Below are 19,486 nucleotides of genomic sequence, written 5' to 3' on the forward strand. Positions count from 1 at the left end.
GAGCTGCAATGTCACCTTTTACATATTTGGCATGAGGTAATCGCTCCAGCTGTATAATACAATTCAGGAATAACATTATTGCATCGCTACTGCACAATAATTTAAAGAGCGTGGAACAGAACACAGTTATAAAGTTGACTAAGCAACTGGTTAGCATCCTTTTCAATGTGGGATACTTCAGATTACAACTATTAAATGCATTTCTGACACGCAAACAATTTTGTATTTCACTTCCCGAAACTTAAGTGAGATTAAAGAACCATTATTCACAGTTGCTATGTTAACTCCATAACACTAGAGCCTTCATGTTCTTCAAAGACAGCATTAATTCTCAGCCTGTTGTGTTCTCCACTTCCTGGATCACGTATCATTTACCTCATCATCACGTATCATGTACCTCTGATCTCCTTCCAAATATGTCTGGAGGGGGGGGGGGGGGGGGATATAATCAGTCTTCTGACTGGTTTGATGTGGCCCACCTAAAACTCCTGTCCTATGTCAACCTTTTCATCTCAGAATAGCAGTTATGGAAACATATGTCCTCTGTTCTTTGCTGGAAGTATTCCAATCTCCATCTACCTCTACAGTTCCTACTCTCTACAGCTCCCTTTAATACCATGGAATTTATTCCCTAAGGTCTTAACACATGTCCTATCATGTTGTCTCTTCTTGTCAGTGTTTCCTATATATTCCTTTCCTTGCCAATTCTGCAGAGAATCACATCATTCCTTACCCATATGAATTCACCTGGTTTTCAACATTCTTCTGTAGCTCATATCAAATGCTTCAATCCTATTTTGCTCCAGTGTTCCCATAGTCCATGTTTCAATAACATACAATGCTGCACTGCAAAAGAACATTTTCAGAAATTTTTCACTCAAATCCAGGCCTAGTTTGATAGTAGTTGGCTTTTCTTGGCCAGGAGGCATGCCCTTCTTGCCAGTGCTAGTCTGTTTTCTACGCCCTCGCTCTATCCACTGTTGGTTATTTTGCTGCCTTGGTAGCAGAATTCCTTAACTTCCTCTACTATGTGATCACCAGTTTTGATGGTAAGTTTCTCGGTATTCATGTTTCTGGTAATTCTCATTATTTTCAGCTTTTTTCACATTACTCTCAATCCACATTCTGTACACATTAGACTGTGAGCCATAAAAATGCAAAGCCAAATTATAAAGTGTTTATTAGCACACTGGGGGAAATATTTCACTGGAATAGGAATGCCGAATAGTCCATAGTTTTATTTATTTATTTATTTTTTTTAAAAATTAGTATCACTAAAGGAATTAGTGTGACACAGTCAGGCATGTTTCCGCTGTCTAAGACGAATAAATTAAGTTAAAGGATGTCATATTTTATTCCAGAAAAATCTTACCAACTGTTATGGTTGATTTTGTAGTTAAATGGCTGCAGTAGCAGTTCGGCTACAGTTTAGTTTTCTGTGCAGTTGCGGCTGAAGTCTTACCACCCTACAAACCGATAGCTAACCAGCACGATCTCAGTCAGATCTCTCAAAAACATGGGATGAGAGCTTATACCTGCATCTCCTGTAGTGCTCTGTCCAATGACCTGCTACCATTTAAAAAAGCCCTCTCCAAAAATCAAAGCTACTTGGTGGATTCACTTTTTTACTGAATTAAAATTGTACTGCTTTTCAAATAATTGTTTGCTACACATTACTCTGAAATATAGCAAAGAAAATATTTTTTCCAGTTCTTACAATAATCCATCTCCCTGACTGCCCTACAAATCTTGACATCAAGCTACAAATTAATTCAACAACTTTACTAATTTATTAGGCTTGTGTCTCCTTGGAAATATAAATTTTGGTTTTATAAAGAGTGTGCCAATAGTAAAGGCGAAATCACAAAGCTGATCACTTATGTAGCTTACAGTTTGTTATCAGAGGGCTGAAGACAGTCATTACGAAACTTCAAGAAGAAAAAAGTGAACAGAACACGCCGAAATGTCAGCAAGATTGCTCAACTGCTGGAGAAGCAGACGTAAATGAAGTTCAAAAGATGCAAACCGAAAGTGCAAAATCAAGAAAACTGTGAAAGGAACGTAAGTGAACTTTCTGGTTCTTTCAACTACTGATTATAATTGTGATGTGAACAGTTCAAGTGAATAATATGGAAAATAAAATGACTTTCTGAATCAGGCAAAACACAGAAAATTACTACCACAGTTAAGCAATAAATACATTAGCTAAGAAGAGAAATATTTAGAAATGCATAAAACAATGTTGCTTCTAACACTCTGACATGATGTGGCATAACTTATTTAATTATCATCATTACTGAGCACTCTTACTTCAGGTAAGCTTCATACTAAACGCACAAATATTAACCTTGTTGTTGTTGTTGTGGTCTTCAGTCCTGAGACTGGTTTGATGCAGCTCTCCATGCTACTCTATCCTGTGCAAGCTTTTTCATCTCCCAGTACCTACTGCAACCTACATCCTTCTGAATCTGCTTAGTGTATTCATCTCTTGGTCTCCCTCTACGATTTTTACCCTCCACGCTGCCCTCCAATACTAAATTGGTGATCCCTTGATGCCTCAGAACATGTCCTACCAACCGATCCCTTCTTCTGGTCAAGTTGTGCCACAAAGTTTTCTTCTCCCCAATCCTATTCAATACTTCCTCATTAGTTACATGATCTACCCACCTAATCTTCAGCATTCTTCTGTAGCACCACATTTCGAAAGCTTCTATTCTCTTCTTGTCCAAACTATTTATCGTCCATGTTTCACTTCCATACATGGCTACACTCCATACAAATACTTTCAGAAATGACTTCCTGACACTTAAATCAATACTGGATGTTAACAAATTTCTCTTCTTCAGAAACGCTTTCCTTGCCATTGCCAGCCTACATTTTATATCCTCTCTACTTCGACCATCATCAGTTATTTTGCTCCCCAAATAGCAAAACTCCTTTACTACTTTAAGTGCCTCATTTCCTAATCTAATTCCCTCAGCATCACCCGACTTAATTAGACTACATTTCATTATCCTCGTTTTGCTTTTGTTGATGTTCATCTTATATCCTCCTTTCAAGACACTGTGCATTCCATTCAACTGCTCTTCCAAGTCCTTTGCTGTCTCTGACAGAATTACAATGTCATCGGCGAACCTCAAAGTTTTTCTTTCTTCTCCATGAATTTTAATACCTACTCCGAATTTTTCTTTTGTTTCCTTTACTGCTTGCTCAATATACAGATTGAACAACATCGGGGAGAGGCTACAACCCTGTCTTACTCCCTTCCCAACCACTGCTTCCCTTTCATGTCCCTCGACTCTTATAACTGCCATCTGGTTTCTGTACAAATTGTAAATAGCCTTTCGCTCCCTGTATTTTACCCCTGCCACCTTTAGAATTTGAAAGAGAGTATTCCAGTCAACATTGTCAAAAGCTTTCTCTAAGTCTACAAATGCTAGAAACGTAGGTTTGCCTTTCCTTAATCTTTCTTCTAAGATAAGTCGTAAGGTCAGTATTGCCTCACGTGTTCCAGTGTTTCTACGGAATCCAAACTGATCTTCCCCGAGGTTGGCCTCTACCAGTTTTTCCATTCGTCTGTAAAGAATTCGTGTTAGTATTTTGCAGCTGTGACTTATTAAGCTGATAGTTCGGTAATTTTCACATCTGTCAACACCTGCTTTCTTTGGGATTGGAATTATTATATTCTTCTTGAAGTCCGAGGGTATTTCGCCTGTTTCATACATCTTGCTCACCAGATGGTAGAGTTTTGTCAGGACTGGCTCTCCCACGGCCGTCAGTAGTTCCAATGGAATATTGTCTACTCCGGGGGCCTTGTTTCGACTCAGGTCTTTCAGTGCTCTGTCAAACTCTTCACGCAGTATCATATCTCCCATTTCATCATCATCTACATCCTCTTCCATTTCCATAATATTGTCCTCAAGTACATCGCCCTTGTATAGACCCTCTATATACTCCTTCCACCTTTCTGCCTTCCCTTCTTTGCTTAGAACTGGGTTTCCATCTGAGCTCTTGATATTCATACAAGTCGTTCTCTTATCTCCAAAGGTCTCTTTAATTTTCCTGTAGGCGGTATCTATCTTACCCCTAGTGAGATAGGCCTTAGACTGCAGTAAACTAGCATTGGGGATAGTTCTCACAAGTCTCAGTTTCAAATATTAAATTATTTCGGGCCATAAATTGTTGACAGAGTGAGCTAAATAGGCACATTGTGACATAAATTAAGACATTAATTTTGAGCAAATAGTTTGGATCGATGGAACGTGAGGAAGTGCTTGTCAAAAGATTATAAGATGTTGGCTTGATGACAAGGGCACTTCCTACAGTTAAAGGTGATAAAATTATTCTTCTGTGCAACTTTATTCCCAATTATGAAGTTATAGAACCTGCGCCTACGGTAGTGACTACTACTTTCATGACAATTTACTCTTTGCAAACTTCTTTCCCTATGCAATTGTATCACTCCACAGCAACCTAAAGCCAATAACGGGTTGAAGCATATCTGACAGAAAACATGTGACAAACACTCAACATTTCCTGTCTAATGTGACGATGAAAAATTCGGTGGAGTCGTTAATATCTGTAGTTTTCAAGCTTTGGTTTCTTCCACAGACTGTCTATGTGAACAAAACATAAGTGAAACAGAAACACAGAATGTTGAATGTTTCTACTTGCATATTTGTACATTCTGCACCATACCTCAGCAAGTTAAACCAGACCAATGACCTTGCTGTCTGGTCTCCTCCCCCAAACAACCCAAGTTAAACTACAACTTTCCTTTCCTAACATTTACAACTACTCTCTTATACATGCATCATCTCCCTCTCAACGCTAAGTAGAAATTATTCAGTTACCTGTAAGAGCCGTCTGATGAGTTGCCCTGGATCTGGCATCAGGGCATTTATACGGGACACCTTGTATTGGATTTATCTTGACACTCTGCTCTGTGAAGCTGTGAAAACAGATAAGTGTTACTCAAAACATAATTCTGAGGGAAAACAAAATCACAATCATCCTGACAGATCAAAAATATATGCAAAAACAGAACCGTGCCTTTTGTGGGCTACAGCCTTACTGACTGACCTATCAATATACAAATCTCGGCATGTTCTCCCCCACAGATTTGCATTTGCGAGTAGTTCTCCTCACCATACACACTTATCTTACACTCTCCTGCATACTTTGCTGGACTAGCAATTCTAGAACATAGGGAAGTTCATATGGGTTCCAAGAAAAGCTCGGTTCGCATCGCCTACAAAATGCAAGGGTCCAGTCCAAGGCACAAGCCGACACATGTGTTTCAAAATAAACAAAAATATTTTGGACTTTGACTGTCACACATGACTACAGTCTTTGGCATCTGAAGCCAGACCGCGAGCAGCAGTGCACCCAGGTTGTGGGGATAAGGTGGGGACAGGTAGGGACAGCAGGCTAGGTGTGGGGGATGGTAAAATGCTGCTCGTGGGAACATACAGGAATGAGGTGAAGAGAGGATAAGGCAACTAGGTTTAGTCTGGAGGTTAGACAGATGGAGGGGGGTGAGGGGGAGGGTAGCAAAAAGGGAGAGAAGTAAAAAGACTGAGGGTGCGTTAGTGGAATAGAGGGCTGTGTAGAGCTGGAATGGGAACAGAGAAGGGGCTAGGTAGGTAAGGACAATGATGAACAAAGGTTGAGGTCAGGAGTGTTACAGGAATGTAGGATATATTGCACGGAGACATCCCATCTGCGCAGTTCAGGAAAGCTGGTATTGTTGGAAGGATCCAAATGAGAGGTAGTTCTCCACCAGTGTTTCAACAACTACCTTTCGTCATGCCCTGAAATGAGAAAATGTCCTATGCACTATCCTTCCCACCCCTCCCACAGTGGTTTTCAGCCGCCCATCAAACGTACAAAGTATCCTCGTCCATCCCTTGGATGGTCACTGACAAACTGTGGCTAAGAAACAGCCGGACCACCCCGTTGCTGAGGATGCTGCTCAGCTTGACATTCTTCATTTCAATGACTACTTCACAGTCTGTGGCATCTGGATCCTTCCCACCAACACCAGCTTTTCTGATATGTGCAGGTGGGAACTCTCCCTATAGTATATTTTATGCAACCATAACCCACCTGGCCTCAACCTTCGTTAGTCATTGTCCTTACCCATCTAGTCCCTTCTCTGTTCAAGTGCACTATTCCACCAACACACCCTCAGTCTTTTTACTTCTCTCCTTTTCTGCAACCCTCCCCCTCACTCCCTCCATTCACCTAACTTCCAGACTGCACCTAGCTGCCTTACCCTCTCTCCACCTTGTACCTGTATGTTCCCACAAGCAGCCTTTTACTGTACCCCATCCATACCCTGCTATCCCTCCCCCTCCCCATTCCAGAGTCCTCCTTACCCCCACCAACCTGTTGTCTCTCCCATTACGCACTGCTGCTCATAGTCTACCTTCAGCTGAAAGAGACGGTCGTGTGTGTGTGTGTGTGTGTGTGTGTGTGTGTGTGTGTGTGTGTGTGTGTGTGTGTGTGTGTGTGTGTCCGTTATATGGTGAGAGGCAAGTATCCTTTTCATAACATAATTACAAATTAATGATTTTCAGATTTTTCCTTACTTTTACTGTGGAAGTTTGCTACTTGCCTACTTTTGTGACTTTAGGTCAATGAAAAGTACTGTTTAGGTTTTGATGAGTGAATTTGTGAGATCAAAATGTGCAACACAAATGGCTGCATCTTTTGACTGCATCGACTTAGAAAATTACATTTACTACACTACCAAGTAACTATAGGACTTCAGCATGTGACATAAATTCGACTTGACAACATGACATGTCTACCCATTCTTGAGTTTCAACAGATAGATGGACAAAGTGACCCTGAAGTGTTCAATTTTTACCAAATGAAGTACGGAACCCTAAAAATTGTTGGAAACTATCCAGTACATAACAGAACTAATCCAAGTGGCATTAAAATGAAAGAACTATGCAAAGAAAGCAATATTATCTTAAAGCAAACAATATTATCTTGAAATCCACGCCCTTTAAAAAGGTACCTTTAAAATAGAAAACATGTATCTCACCAAAATTCCAACTGTATCATGTGGCTATCGCACAAAAGTCCCATATAGAAACACAAAATGCCCAAGTCCTTAGAACAGCCAACCTACATTCTTATCACTACCTTCTTAAAATATAACTAAAAATCATCCTCAAAATCGAGCCACAACCCCAAAAGGAAAATACACAATCCAGAAAAGAGATTAAAGGTCAAGAGCATTTCCCCTTGTGACGGAAGACGTGCAAAACTAAAACTAAAATCGTATAAAAGAAGTCCTAATAACTAAAGCCAAACAACTAGCTCCCATAACAAAGGTCAAAACATGGCTGGTGGACAGAAGAATGTGACAGACTTCTTAACGCACAAGCACTCATGCTATTATCATTTAGCTCACATAAATTTTAAAACACTCAGCATTTTGTGAACAATGCCTAGAGGGTTCTCGTTCACTCAGTACCGAGTTCATATGTCCCCTGACCCGTGTGAACTGTTGTCGTGTCAGTATGCAGGTTTTTTTATTATTTACGATGGCTAAGTATATATATGATCACTGAACAACATTTTGTATTTTTGTATATGGATATATAAGAAGAAAGAATTTTGGCGTGGCTAGGAGATGTATGTAGGAGCACAATCCAATTTCTTATCCTCTACAGCATGCTATAAAACGATTTACCAATGAAACTGATGTTTGAGGTGCTTAAAAAGCCAGTGGTACATGTCAACTCTGTTCATAATGCAAAAATCGGAATACAAGAAAGGCTTGTATCATTGCAAAAAACTTTGGTGTAATGAACATGCTGTAATATTATGCAAAGTGTGATAAGTGATAAACACAGATACTTGTTTTTTCAGTTTTTTAATAAGTGCCTTAGAGGATCAGTGATTTTTAACTGTTCTAAGGTTATTATCGACAATGTTGATATACTCATTGTTTTGTACTGCAAATAAATATTTTAAATATTAAAATATGAGTGTTTTATTATTAAAAAAGAAACATGCTAATTTACACATATTAGGTATATTTCAGAGTGCTTGTTGAGTGTGAGCAATAACAATTGGATCCTTTTACCGATCTCTCAACTCAGATGATACAATTGCTGAACGGTTCAAATAAAACCTGAGTTTAATTTCAAACATGTACCCAACTCATACAATTATAGTTGGTGGTGATGTCAATTTACCATCAACATGCTGGCAAAAACATGTTCAAATTCGAAGGTACCCACAAAACATCATCCAAAATGTGCTAAATGCATTGTCTGAAATTTATTTCAAGCAATTGTTCATGAGCCCACTCGTATAGTAAACAATTGTGAAAAAACACTAGACCTCTTGGCAAAAAATAATCCTGGGCTAATAATGTTCATCAAAACGGACACAGGGATTAGTGAACACAGGGATTAGTGAACACAGGCTTGTCACAGAGAGAGTGAATACTGTAACTCTAAAATCTTCAGAAAATAAACAAAAAATATATCTATTCAAAAAGGCAGATAAAAATTCACTTGGAGCCTTACTAAGAAACTACTCTACTCTTTCCAAATTAACAATGTAAGTGTAGACCAGATATGGCTTGAATTCACAAAAACAGTATCGACAGCAATTTGAGATATATACCAAATAAATTAACAAACAGCAGAGCCCATCCCCCATGGTATACAAAACAGGTCGGAATATTGTTGGAGAAGAAGAAAAAAAAAAATGCATGCCAAATTTAAACAAAAGCAAAATCCACAACATTGGTGGACTTTTACAGACATTCAAAATTTATTGCGGACTTCTACGAGAGACGCTTATAATAGTTGCCACAGCGAAATTTTGTGTTGAAATCTGGCAGAAAATCCAAAGAGATTTCAGCTGTACGTAAAGTATGCTAGCGGCAAGACAAATTCAATGCCTTCTCTGTGTGATAGGAATGGAAATATTATTGATGACAGTGTTGCCAAAGCAGATTTTCTAAACACTGCCTACCAAAATTCCTTCGGCAAAGTAGACCAAGTAAATATTCCAGAATTTGCATAAAGAACAGCTGCCATAATCAGTAACTTATGAGGTAGAGATCTTCGGAACAGTGAAACAACTTAAATTACTTAATAAAATGAAGTCTTCAGCCCAGACTGTATACAAATTAGGTTCCTTTCAGAGTATGCTGATGTCATAGCTCCATACTTAACTATCATATACACCCACTCGCTTGACAAAAGATCTGTAACCTACGACTAGAAAGTTTCACAGGTCATACCAATAAACAACAGAGGCAATAGGAGCAATACACTCAATTACAGGCCCATAACATTAACGTCAATATGCAGCAGGCGTGATACAGGATTTGGGGTGGACATATTTAAAACAAAGACATATCTTGATGCAGCGAGATCTTAACACGAAATTTTGATAACCAACCTTCTCCTCTGAATGCGAAAATATTTTGTTGACACAGACCTACATAGGGAGAAACAATCACCATAATACAAAAAGGTACATCACTCGCACGGGGAGATATAGCTGTTCATTTTTTTCTGCGCAATGTTCGAGAGTGGAATAATAGACAATTATTGTGAGGGTGGTACGATGAACCCTCTGCCAGGCACTTAAGTGTGATTTGCAGAGTATCCACACAAATGCATATGTAGATGCAGAAATGCTTAAAGTGTGACCGACCATGTAACTTTCAAAGGCATGAGTTCTTGTGTGTTAAACTAAGAAGAAATGAGTGGCAATAATGACATAATAGACAAAACATTTCAAGTGCAAGGAAATTAGTGAACAAAAATCTCAAAAGAATTGAAGAAGACGAACTCCTCTTTCAGATCAACCAAAAAAAAAAAAATCAAAACAAGGGTTTTCAAGACTTTTAAACATAAAATAACCAAATACAAACCACTAACCCTACCGCTTCATGATAAAAACCAAAATTTGTCCACAGCAACAGGGATTACAGCAAAATAGCGTCATAATATTTCAAAATGCTCCTCAACTGTGAAGAATCCATTGAAAAAATGGGTGCCCCTCAACAACAACCACCTTAACACGGAACCACCTACCATCGAAGAACAATTTTATCAAATCTCAAAATCTATATGGCCTCAGGAGAACACCTAATCACAGCTGAACTCTGAAAGAATATCAATATAGAAATGTCATAGTCTCTCCCGAATATATCTGAATACATTAGGATACATGAAAGAACTCCAGATGAATGACAGATGGCCTTCATGCATCTGCTTCATATGAAAGAGTCCAAAACAGACCTAAAGATCTATTTGAGGATCTCATTCAAGTTATTCACTTGACTGTTACTAAACAGAGCAGAACCCAAAATCGACCACCAACTTGGAGATAACAAGCAGTTTTCAAGAACGGAAGTTCCTGCCCAGCACAAATACTAAATCTCAAAAATCTTGTAGCCCAACAAAACTAAAGAGCAGAGTCATATGTTATCATTTTCACTGACTTTCAAAAAGCATACTGCTCAACCTACATGACAAAACCACAAACCTAATCACAGAAATCTCTACCATCGCATACTCAAAATTTAAATTCATGGGAGAACTCTCCAAATCTTTTCAGATAAAAACTGGTGTACAGCAAGAAGATGGACTCACCACACTGCTATTTAACTACACCCTAAAAAAAGTACTCATTGAGTGGAACATGAAGTCCTGCAGTGGAATCCGACTAGAAACAAAAGGCATCAAAGTCAATGGCCAGGCTTTCACAAATGATATGGCCATATTAGCCAAGACATGTGAAGCAGCCAAAGAACAGAACCCGTGACTGGAAAAATAAACAGAAAAAACAGGCCTCAAAAGCTCACCTGAAAAGACAAAATTAGGACAAACATAAAAAAAAACCACCAAAACATTTTAAAGTGGTGTGTGTGTGTGTGTGTGTGTGTGTGTGTGTGTGTGTGTGTGTGTTTGTGTGTGTGTGTGTCAGGCAAAGGATTCAAATATCTCAGAGAATGTATCAGCTGAAATGCCCCTCAGAAAAAAGCAACAACATGTAGAGGAAATACAGTTGAACTGGACCTCCGAAAAAACATATAACAAGGAGTCCCTCTCATGGAATGCAAAAGTTAATGGAAGTAGAAGCCAAAACACTGTCCATAACCATCCATGACCCAACTGAAATGTGTAGATGAAAGGAAGGGAGGTACTAAGAAAAATCCTAGGCCCTAAGTTCCATAAAAGTGAATTAAACCCTTAATAAAGACAACCACAAAACCCTCAAGACACAATGAGGAAAAGAAGAATTTATTTTTATGAAACATACGCAGAATGAAGCCAAGTCGGCATACCAAACAAAAATTTAGCTACTTCTGAAGAAAAAAATAAATATAATTACTTTAAGGAAGTGGAGGACTTAGCTGGACTCCAAATCACTGACAATATGCTCACAGATAAAACTGTGGGGACAGAAGGAAGGGGTGAGGGTGGGGTGCATAAAAACAAGAGGTTTCGAGTCAATATCAAATACAAAATAATGGCCCCAGTCTCTGAAGAAAAAGAAGAAAAGACGGCAAGATCGGAAAGAACAAAACAAATCTGCACTAACAGAAAAGCACAAACATTAAAAAATATTAAGCTACTGTACCCCAAAGTAAAGTGAAACAGAAGAAGAATTCAAGCCAAGTCTTGGAAGCAATAACATAAATTAACCAGTTCAGGTTTCTAGTTATTAAATAGCATTCATCAAAGGTGTTGACATTGATCAAAAGCTAAAAGTTTCAGCTACACATACAAAACTATTGTAATAAAGTGAAAGAAAAAACAGTGTTTGCTTTGGAAATTATATAAAACCATGGTTCTGATCACATTTTTACATGTAAAAGTGAACCTGCAATGGATGTTTCTGCCTACTGCATTAGCGAAAAGATGAAGTAGACAGAGAAAATATGCCAAAAGTAGTTTAGTATGTTTGGTACTCACAGGTGGTTATTCTTACAAAAAATTAGAGGGGGAGATGTAAACTGATATGAAACAAGAACTATTCCAGTCTCTGTTGCATACCTTGGATGAGAGAAAAGCCTCTTCATATCTTTTCTATCATTCTCCAAGCTTATGGATGCAATTAAGTAGCAATTGACAACTTCCCAGCTCTGTCTCCTATAGAACGGATCAGTAGAGCTGCTCTTGAGGGCGGTGAATGCAGTTTCTATAATCTAGAAAAGACGAAAACAGCATTATGTTGATTTTTATCATAATAAACATTTGAACTTAAAACATACTAAAGTTAAGTAGACCCGTTATATTTGGGCATGGAGCCACCGAAACTATTTCTTCAACTGATATTTTAGCCATATACCAGTCTGCCATCTTCTAAATGAGTCGTCTGTCAGTTCACTTGAAAGATAGTGGAAAGGCATACGTACGCAATATTAACCGAAGAAATGGAGCAGTTGCACATCCAAAATCTAATTGATTAGGCAATGCATCACAGAAACATGAAGATGCACACAATGTTAAGTTACCTTCTCCACAGGTAAGTTTATCTGCCTGGAATGATCCTGGAAGCAGACTGCCATCTCAGGTCCGAGACTGTCAGTTGTGCTGTATGTCAGTTTCTGAGGCTCCACCATCATCTTACGGTTTCCTCCTCCAAATTTTCCAAGAACTCTGAAAAACAGCAGATATTTTTATTGTTTAAAACTATCAAATGATTTAAATAACATCATGACTATATATTTTTATTGTTTAAAACTATTAAATGATTTTAAGAATATCATGAATATTAGTTTAAACAGCTCTTTTTATAATCATATCTATTGACAGCAAGCAGTATGGTGTCACAGCAACACTAGTTGAAAGAAGTTTACCAACTGAAAGCAAACCAGACACAAGAAAATAGGACACAAAAATTTTGTGTAGATGTAATACACAGTACTGCTGGACAGAGCAAGACTAAGTACTTGAGCACGGCATTGAGCTATCATATTTGTCCCTCTTTCCTTCCTTGAATGACCCATTTGGTAAGTCCTCTGAACACATTAAGTAAATTTAATAGCAGTGTAATACAACAACATCCTATTATCAGCCTAATATTGTACATAACAGAAAAGCCTTTGCCTGTGTGCATTCAAACAATATTCTTTATCAGAGTAGTAGTCAAATAATATGACTAGAACTTCTATTATTTATGGTGGTTTGCTGACTCTGTAAAAAACATAAGTGGAGACAAACAGCAACATCACATCTTAACAGTGCCATCCAGAGGTTCTTTTAAAAAAACATCAATCCTCATAGCTTCTACTACACGAGTTTGTTGAGCATCTTCGTTATGGTTTCGCATTTACTGCATAAACCTGTTACAAAATGTACTGCTCTTCATTGAGATCTTCCTCTCTCTTGTATTAATTCTATTGGAAGGGGTCCCACATGAACCAACAATACTCAGGAATCAGCCAAAAACGTAATTTGTAAGCCACATTGTCTTGAAAATGAATTTTATTTCCTTGAGTTTCCCCAATGTATTTCAGCCAGGCATCTGCTTTTCATACTGTTTGGAGTCTGACTTCAGCTGCCAGAGACTGTGGTTATGTATGTGCGAGTTGCATGCGTACATATGTGTATGTGTGTGTGTGTGTGTGTGTGTGTGTGTGTGTGTGTGTGTGTGTGTGTGTATGTATGTGTGTGTGTGTGGTTTATTTTTGACGAAGGCTTTGTTGGCCGAAAGCTTATTTTGTGACAGTCTTTTTGTTGTGCCTATCTGCGACTCAACATCTCCGCTTTATGGTGATTAGTTAACTATCCTTTTCATAATATTGTTACATTCCATCCTCGATTTTACTACTGTTCTCTTTTACATGGTCATTCCACTTCAGGTCGCTACGGACAGTTACTCCTAGGTATTTTATAGTTGTCAAGTTTCCATTGATTTTATGCCAACAGTATAATCAAAATAAAACAATTCACCACAATGTGCAAACTCTCTCTCTTTTACCATTAATGTATGAAATATTCTTAGATATCGTATCACTGCTTCAGAAGGAACTTTGTCAGCTTAAGACTATCGCAATATGCATAAAGCTGTCTACTGCTACATCTTCAGTGTAATGTCATCATTCTGACAAGACGAACAATTGATCATACCTAAATGCCACATGTGCCACTTGCTCTGAGGGATTTCGAAGTGTCCTCCACAGTGCCTGCATCAGCTCTGCACGTACTGGCTGTATATGTTCATACAGGAAATCAGGCTGCAAGTTGTCCACACACAAGTCCAATGTTCTTAGGCCCTTTAAAAAAAAAAAAACATTAAACACTGTTTATATTCAAGCCATATTGCTAGGAGTCACATTTACAGCTATCAGTCTCCAGTGAAACTGGAACTGACTACATGTGGAATCCTCAAGACCTTTGCAGTTTCTGGTGTATATCAGTGATCTTTTATCAGCAGCATTAGCAGGTGCCAAGCTTGTTTTGTCTACAAATGGTATAAATATTGAAATAAATAGCAAATCAAATTGTGGTTTCAGAAAGAGTTGATGTAATCTCGATCAACATTAATTAACAAATCAATTCTAGCTAAGGTATCATCATTAAAGTCAAAAAACAATGTATGCAGTTTCAAACTAGCATGAGGCACCAATTCAATCTACGCAGAAATGAAAAGAGCATGGATGTGGGAGATATAGACTTTGTTAAATTCCAAATATTAACAGCTGATACCAAAAATTCATAATGAACTCATTTTGGGAGGTGTATATAATGGTGTGAACGTAACGTTGCCTTTGAAGTTTATTTATAAACTGGGTATACTTACAATAAATTCTCAGTTTATTTATTCCTTAATTAATTTTGTCCTAAATTACATCTCTCTATTTCAAACCAACACCTCTGTTCATGTAATTTATTCCAGGAATATGAACAATCTTCATAAAGGTACAATCACTCACTTTGCCTCGGAAAGTTACCCATTATTTAGGAACTTGCATTTCAAAAGCTTGTAACCAATCATAAAAAGTCTAGCTGCTAATCAAGTACAATTAAAGATGAGCCTAAAGAATCGGTAAGCAACTCCTACTCCACTAGAAAATATCTTAGCAGGACTAACTGATGCACAGTTAAACACTGTTAAGATGCTCCCACCTAAAATGGTTGCTGTTTGAAGTGTTAACTGACTCTCTCCTTTGGTGACATGTTTTCGTGAAGCTCTGTGGGGCTCACAAAATCTATCATATGTAACAGGTGATTTATCAGGGAAAAGATGTCCTGTTGTTAACAAATGGTCATGGGAAACCTCCTTCCTAGCCATACTCCTGACTTCTGCCTGCCAACTACATCCATCATCATGTTTTTTCATCCAAATTTTTCTACCATACATACACCCACAAAGTGAAAGCCAAGAGATATATTGCACTCGAAAGGTTTAATTCAGTGTATACTCCAAGCGAAGCTACGGCTGTGTCAGTTTTTCTATACATATTAGTAACCCAAACAAATGCTCGAGAAATTGTGAGCAGAATCAAAATAGAAACTTTCACAGTGTACACAGGTTGGCTCAATAGGTTTGAAGGATATGCTCAAATTGTTTACCAAAAAACCATGGTGAGGTCAAAAATATGAATGAAAATTATATTACTGCCTACAAAAATGTTGTCTTGGTAGGCTTGACAGCAAGGTATGAAAGGTAATTAAGCTCTAATGCAGATATTTTTGGACTTACTGCAAAACACTAAATTTGCTTTTCCTCCTCCCAATACAATCAGCAAACTTCAGCTCACGTTTCAAAAAATCATAGACGTGACTAACAGACTAGTGAGCCAGAATCTGTGAATCTACCGAATCCCTATTCATAATGAGTCTTATTTCATTTTTGCAGGATCACATAAAACTTCAAGTCATCAAAATCGTTGCCAGAAGGCTGAAATATTTTTGGAAGGAGTCTGGGAGTTACTGGTGAATATTTTTGTAGTGTATATTACTGACTAGATAGATAAATTTTTTTCACAGATATGTGAATGTACAAATGTCAATGTCGATGATCATGATGACTAGGACTGACATGCAGTCTGCCAAAAAGTGTAACATCCACTTATCTACTTTGAGACCTCCACTAATCTTTGTTATTGTAACCGATCACTTTGATGAAGTTATTTGCTGCACAAGCATTATTTGAACCAATGAACACTGATCATGAATATAAAAAAGTTTACTTTTGCATTGTATTAGTATAATCTACGGTTTGACTGTATGTTTTATTTATGTGCATGTATCATGAAATGGTTATCTGCAAGCCGGGATGATGTTTGTGGTACCTGCTGGTTGGGCAGTTTATTCTGTGTTATGTTCTGTCTTGGAGATATGGGGCAAGTCACAGAGGAAAAGAAGAGGTAAAAATGCCTATGATGCCATAGGGACAAGAAAAGTTATGCATTCATTCAACTGCAACCTGTTAAATAAGACAGACCAGTTGTGGGCTTAGTCTTTTGCAATGTTATTGTGATGTTCCCGAAGTTAGAACAACTAATATTCACTGTACACAAGGTGCAATATACGATATGCCGATTATCAGAAACATCATATTTATTCTGACAGTTCGATGTTGGATTTGTACTCCAGCAGTAACTGCAGCACTTCGAGAAATAAAGTTCAATCGCAAGAGGTTGTCAAGTGTCCTGAAATAAGGTGAACAAGATTGAATAATAGAAAATCTTAGCTCCCAATTAGACTTTACATCGCCTCCCAATATCATGATGAAGAACCAGCGGAACATCACACTGTGTACGTCCTTAGTATTGGATAGTAATAGCCAAAGCATTAATTGAGTCAGTTGCATATCTGTCAAGATATTCTCTATCCCCACATGTTAATTATCAGTCTGTGGTGTGGTAGAATGTCTAATGCCTTTTGAAAATCTGGGGAGACTGAATCTACCTGCTTAACACCATGTTGAATTGGAAGATAATGTGTGAATAAAGAAAACAGAATCTGAGATGTTTTGTGAAGAGAAGCTTTCCCTCAAGAGATGTCATAACATTTGAGCCCAAAATAAGCTGCAAGGTCTTGCACAGACTGATATCAGCAATATTTGTCTTCAAATCTGTGAACCCTATCTTTTCCCTTTTTTGTAAACTGTAGTGATCTGCGCGCTCTTACAATCACATGGGACTATTCGCCACACAATAGATTCTTAATACATGAGCTAGGGAAGAGGCTAATTCCACAGTATATTCTATGTAGATTGTCAAGTCACATTAACGTGACTGCTGCCTTTGTTCAACAGCCACTTACAGACACAAACGGTACCATTGGCAGTGAGGCTCTAAAAGTGTGTCAGGGAGAGGATGGCAGCAGCAGCAGCAGGAGGAAAACAATGCAGATTGTCATAATGCAGAAACAGAATGATTTGTCTGATATCCAGAAAGACATATAATTGGCTTTCGAGCCAAGGTGGAAGCATTTCCAAAATGGGTAAGTTTGTAAGCCGTTAGAGTGTCACTGTAGTTTAAGTATACCGTGCACGGTAAAATGGTGCTGTTCAAAAGTGGTGCCGAAGCAACTGTGGTGCAACATGCCATAGATGACAGGGGTGAGCGATGGCTGCGGAAATGTGTGTGGGCGAATAGACATACAACTGTTGACCAAGTGACTGCCCAGATGAACTAAGGAGCTCCCAACTGTGCCAACTGGGCTACCAACAGTGTCAACTCAACAATAATTCAGCGAACATTGCTGTGTATGGGCCTCCACAGCAAGCGCCTCATTCATGCGCATACGAGACATGTTCATCGGCGACGAAGGCTGGAATTTGCATCCCAATACCGCGACTGGATGTCTGCTGAGTAGCAACAGGTGGCCTTTTCTCCATTGGCATGAAATGGCTGAAAGCAAACAGCCTGCAACAATCATAAGAACGGTCCAGGACGGAGGAGGGACTGGGTGATCCTGTCATTCTGGAAGGCACAACGGATCCACAGGTATACATATATCCTTGGGAACCATGCCCACCCCTACATCCAGTTCGTTTTTCCTCAGCACTAAGATATCTACCAGCATGAAAATGCAACATGTCACAAAGCGCACAGTGTACGTGCGTGGCTTGAAGAGCGCCAGAACGAATTTATCGTACCCCCTGGCCACCAAATGCCCCAAAATTAAACTCAATCAAGAATATGTAGGACCACTCAATCAGGCTGTTCACGCCATGGATCCTCAACCGAGAAACCTAGCACAGCTGGGCATGGCACTGGAGTCAGCACGGCTCCACATCCCTGTCGATACCTTTCAGAACCTCACTGATACTTCCTGCACATCTCACTGTGGTTCACACGCAAAAGATGGTTATTAATCTTCTAACGAAGGGCCACATTTATGTGACTCTATAGAGTAAAACATAGCAGGAATTCCACCATAGCCCGTTATGGAGTCTTCTCTGTTTATTAATACTTGGGTGATTATTCTGACCCCTCTTATTTATGAATGTGTGTAGTGGTCAGACTTTGGTACAGTAATATCTTCATATATGAATTCATTTTTAAGAAAGCCATTTTGTCCTTACGAACATTTGTGATACCTACATTACACTGGAAGAGTTGCGAATAAAGAGAAAATATAAGTAAGTAAAACAGGACTCGAGAATTGCAAAATATTTCATTTTTCACCAAGATATATTACTGACCTGGCTAATGAGAGTGTGAGAACCATTCAAAGCAGATACGAGCGGATCCATGAGCATCGGCAGGTATGGCAACAGGGAGCTCAGTCTGACAGGAACTGTGAGGCACAGCTCCACAAACAGGTCCTTCATGTGTTGTTTGTGCAAACCACTCTGCAAGCTGTTCAGTCCTGTGAAGAGAATAGTTATAAGGAACAGATAGTCCTGCGAAATTCACATGCAAGTAACCACAAGATTAAAATAAGAAGAAAGAATTTCAGCCAATGATATGCCTTGTCAAAATTAAAGATCAATGAGAGGTGTTTCAAAAGAAACACTGAACAACTGCAATTTGAATCCAAGAACTGGAGAGAAATTGCCTCCAAGATTCAACAGACAGTTAGTAGCACAGTCCTTACAGCGAAAATTGCAATGGCTAAGTGGGCAAGTCCCAAACCGAAAACCCAAAGCTCAGTCGTTGGGTCCTCAGTCAGTCCAGCATTTCTTTTGGCACTTACCGTTTCCTTCACCAATGGCAATGATTTTTACATGACAAAAACCGTGAAAGTAAACATAGCAATACAATTCCTGCATACTGGATTTTGCCGTTATTCATCCCCGCCGGACCGGAACCCACAGATGGCACAGAGATATCTCATTTTCACAGTTTAGGAGTGTTTTGGCACCCGCAGGTTGGTGCAAGACAGTCTATATGGATCATCCAGTTGCTTACAAGGCTGCCGCAATAACAATAGTCAATCAGAGAACACACGTAGTTGCACCTTCTTTTCTGTTCACCATAGTCAAACCTCTCTGCTACTGCAGTTAGCAATTACTATACTCAGTTGCA

General features: G+C 38.8%; 1 protein-coding gene across 1 annotated transcript in view; it reads right to left on the minus strand.

The window, feature by feature from the left end:
• Positions 1 to 19,486, minus strand: part of LOC124779432 (transformation/transcription domain-associated protein) — a 453,680-nt gene that overhangs the window by 294,755 nt on the left and 139,439 nt on the right. Inside the window, exons 17-21 of the mRNA XM_047253711.1 lie at positions 18,661 to 18,827; positions 14,130 to 14,275; positions 12,512 to 12,656; positions 12,051 to 12,202; positions 4,854 to 4,951 (exon numbers count right to left, since the gene is read on the minus strand). Coding sequence (XP_047109667.1) covers positions 4,854 to 4,951; positions 12,051 to 12,202; positions 12,512 to 12,656; positions 14,130 to 14,275; positions 18,661 to 18,827 — 708 coding nt within the window. The remainder of the gene's footprint in view (positions 1 to 4,853; positions 4,952 to 12,050; positions 12,203 to 12,511; positions 12,657 to 14,129; positions 14,276 to 18,660; positions 18,828 to 19,486) is intronic.

The sequence above is a fragment of the Schistocerca piceifrons genome, chromosome 1, assembly GCF_021461385.2.
Source record: "Schistocerca piceifrons isolate TAMUIC-IGC-003096 chromosome 1, iqSchPice1.1, whole genome shotgun sequence".
Taxonomy (NCBI): Eukaryota; Metazoa; Arthropoda; class Insecta; order Orthoptera; family Acrididae; genus Schistocerca; species Schistocerca piceifrons.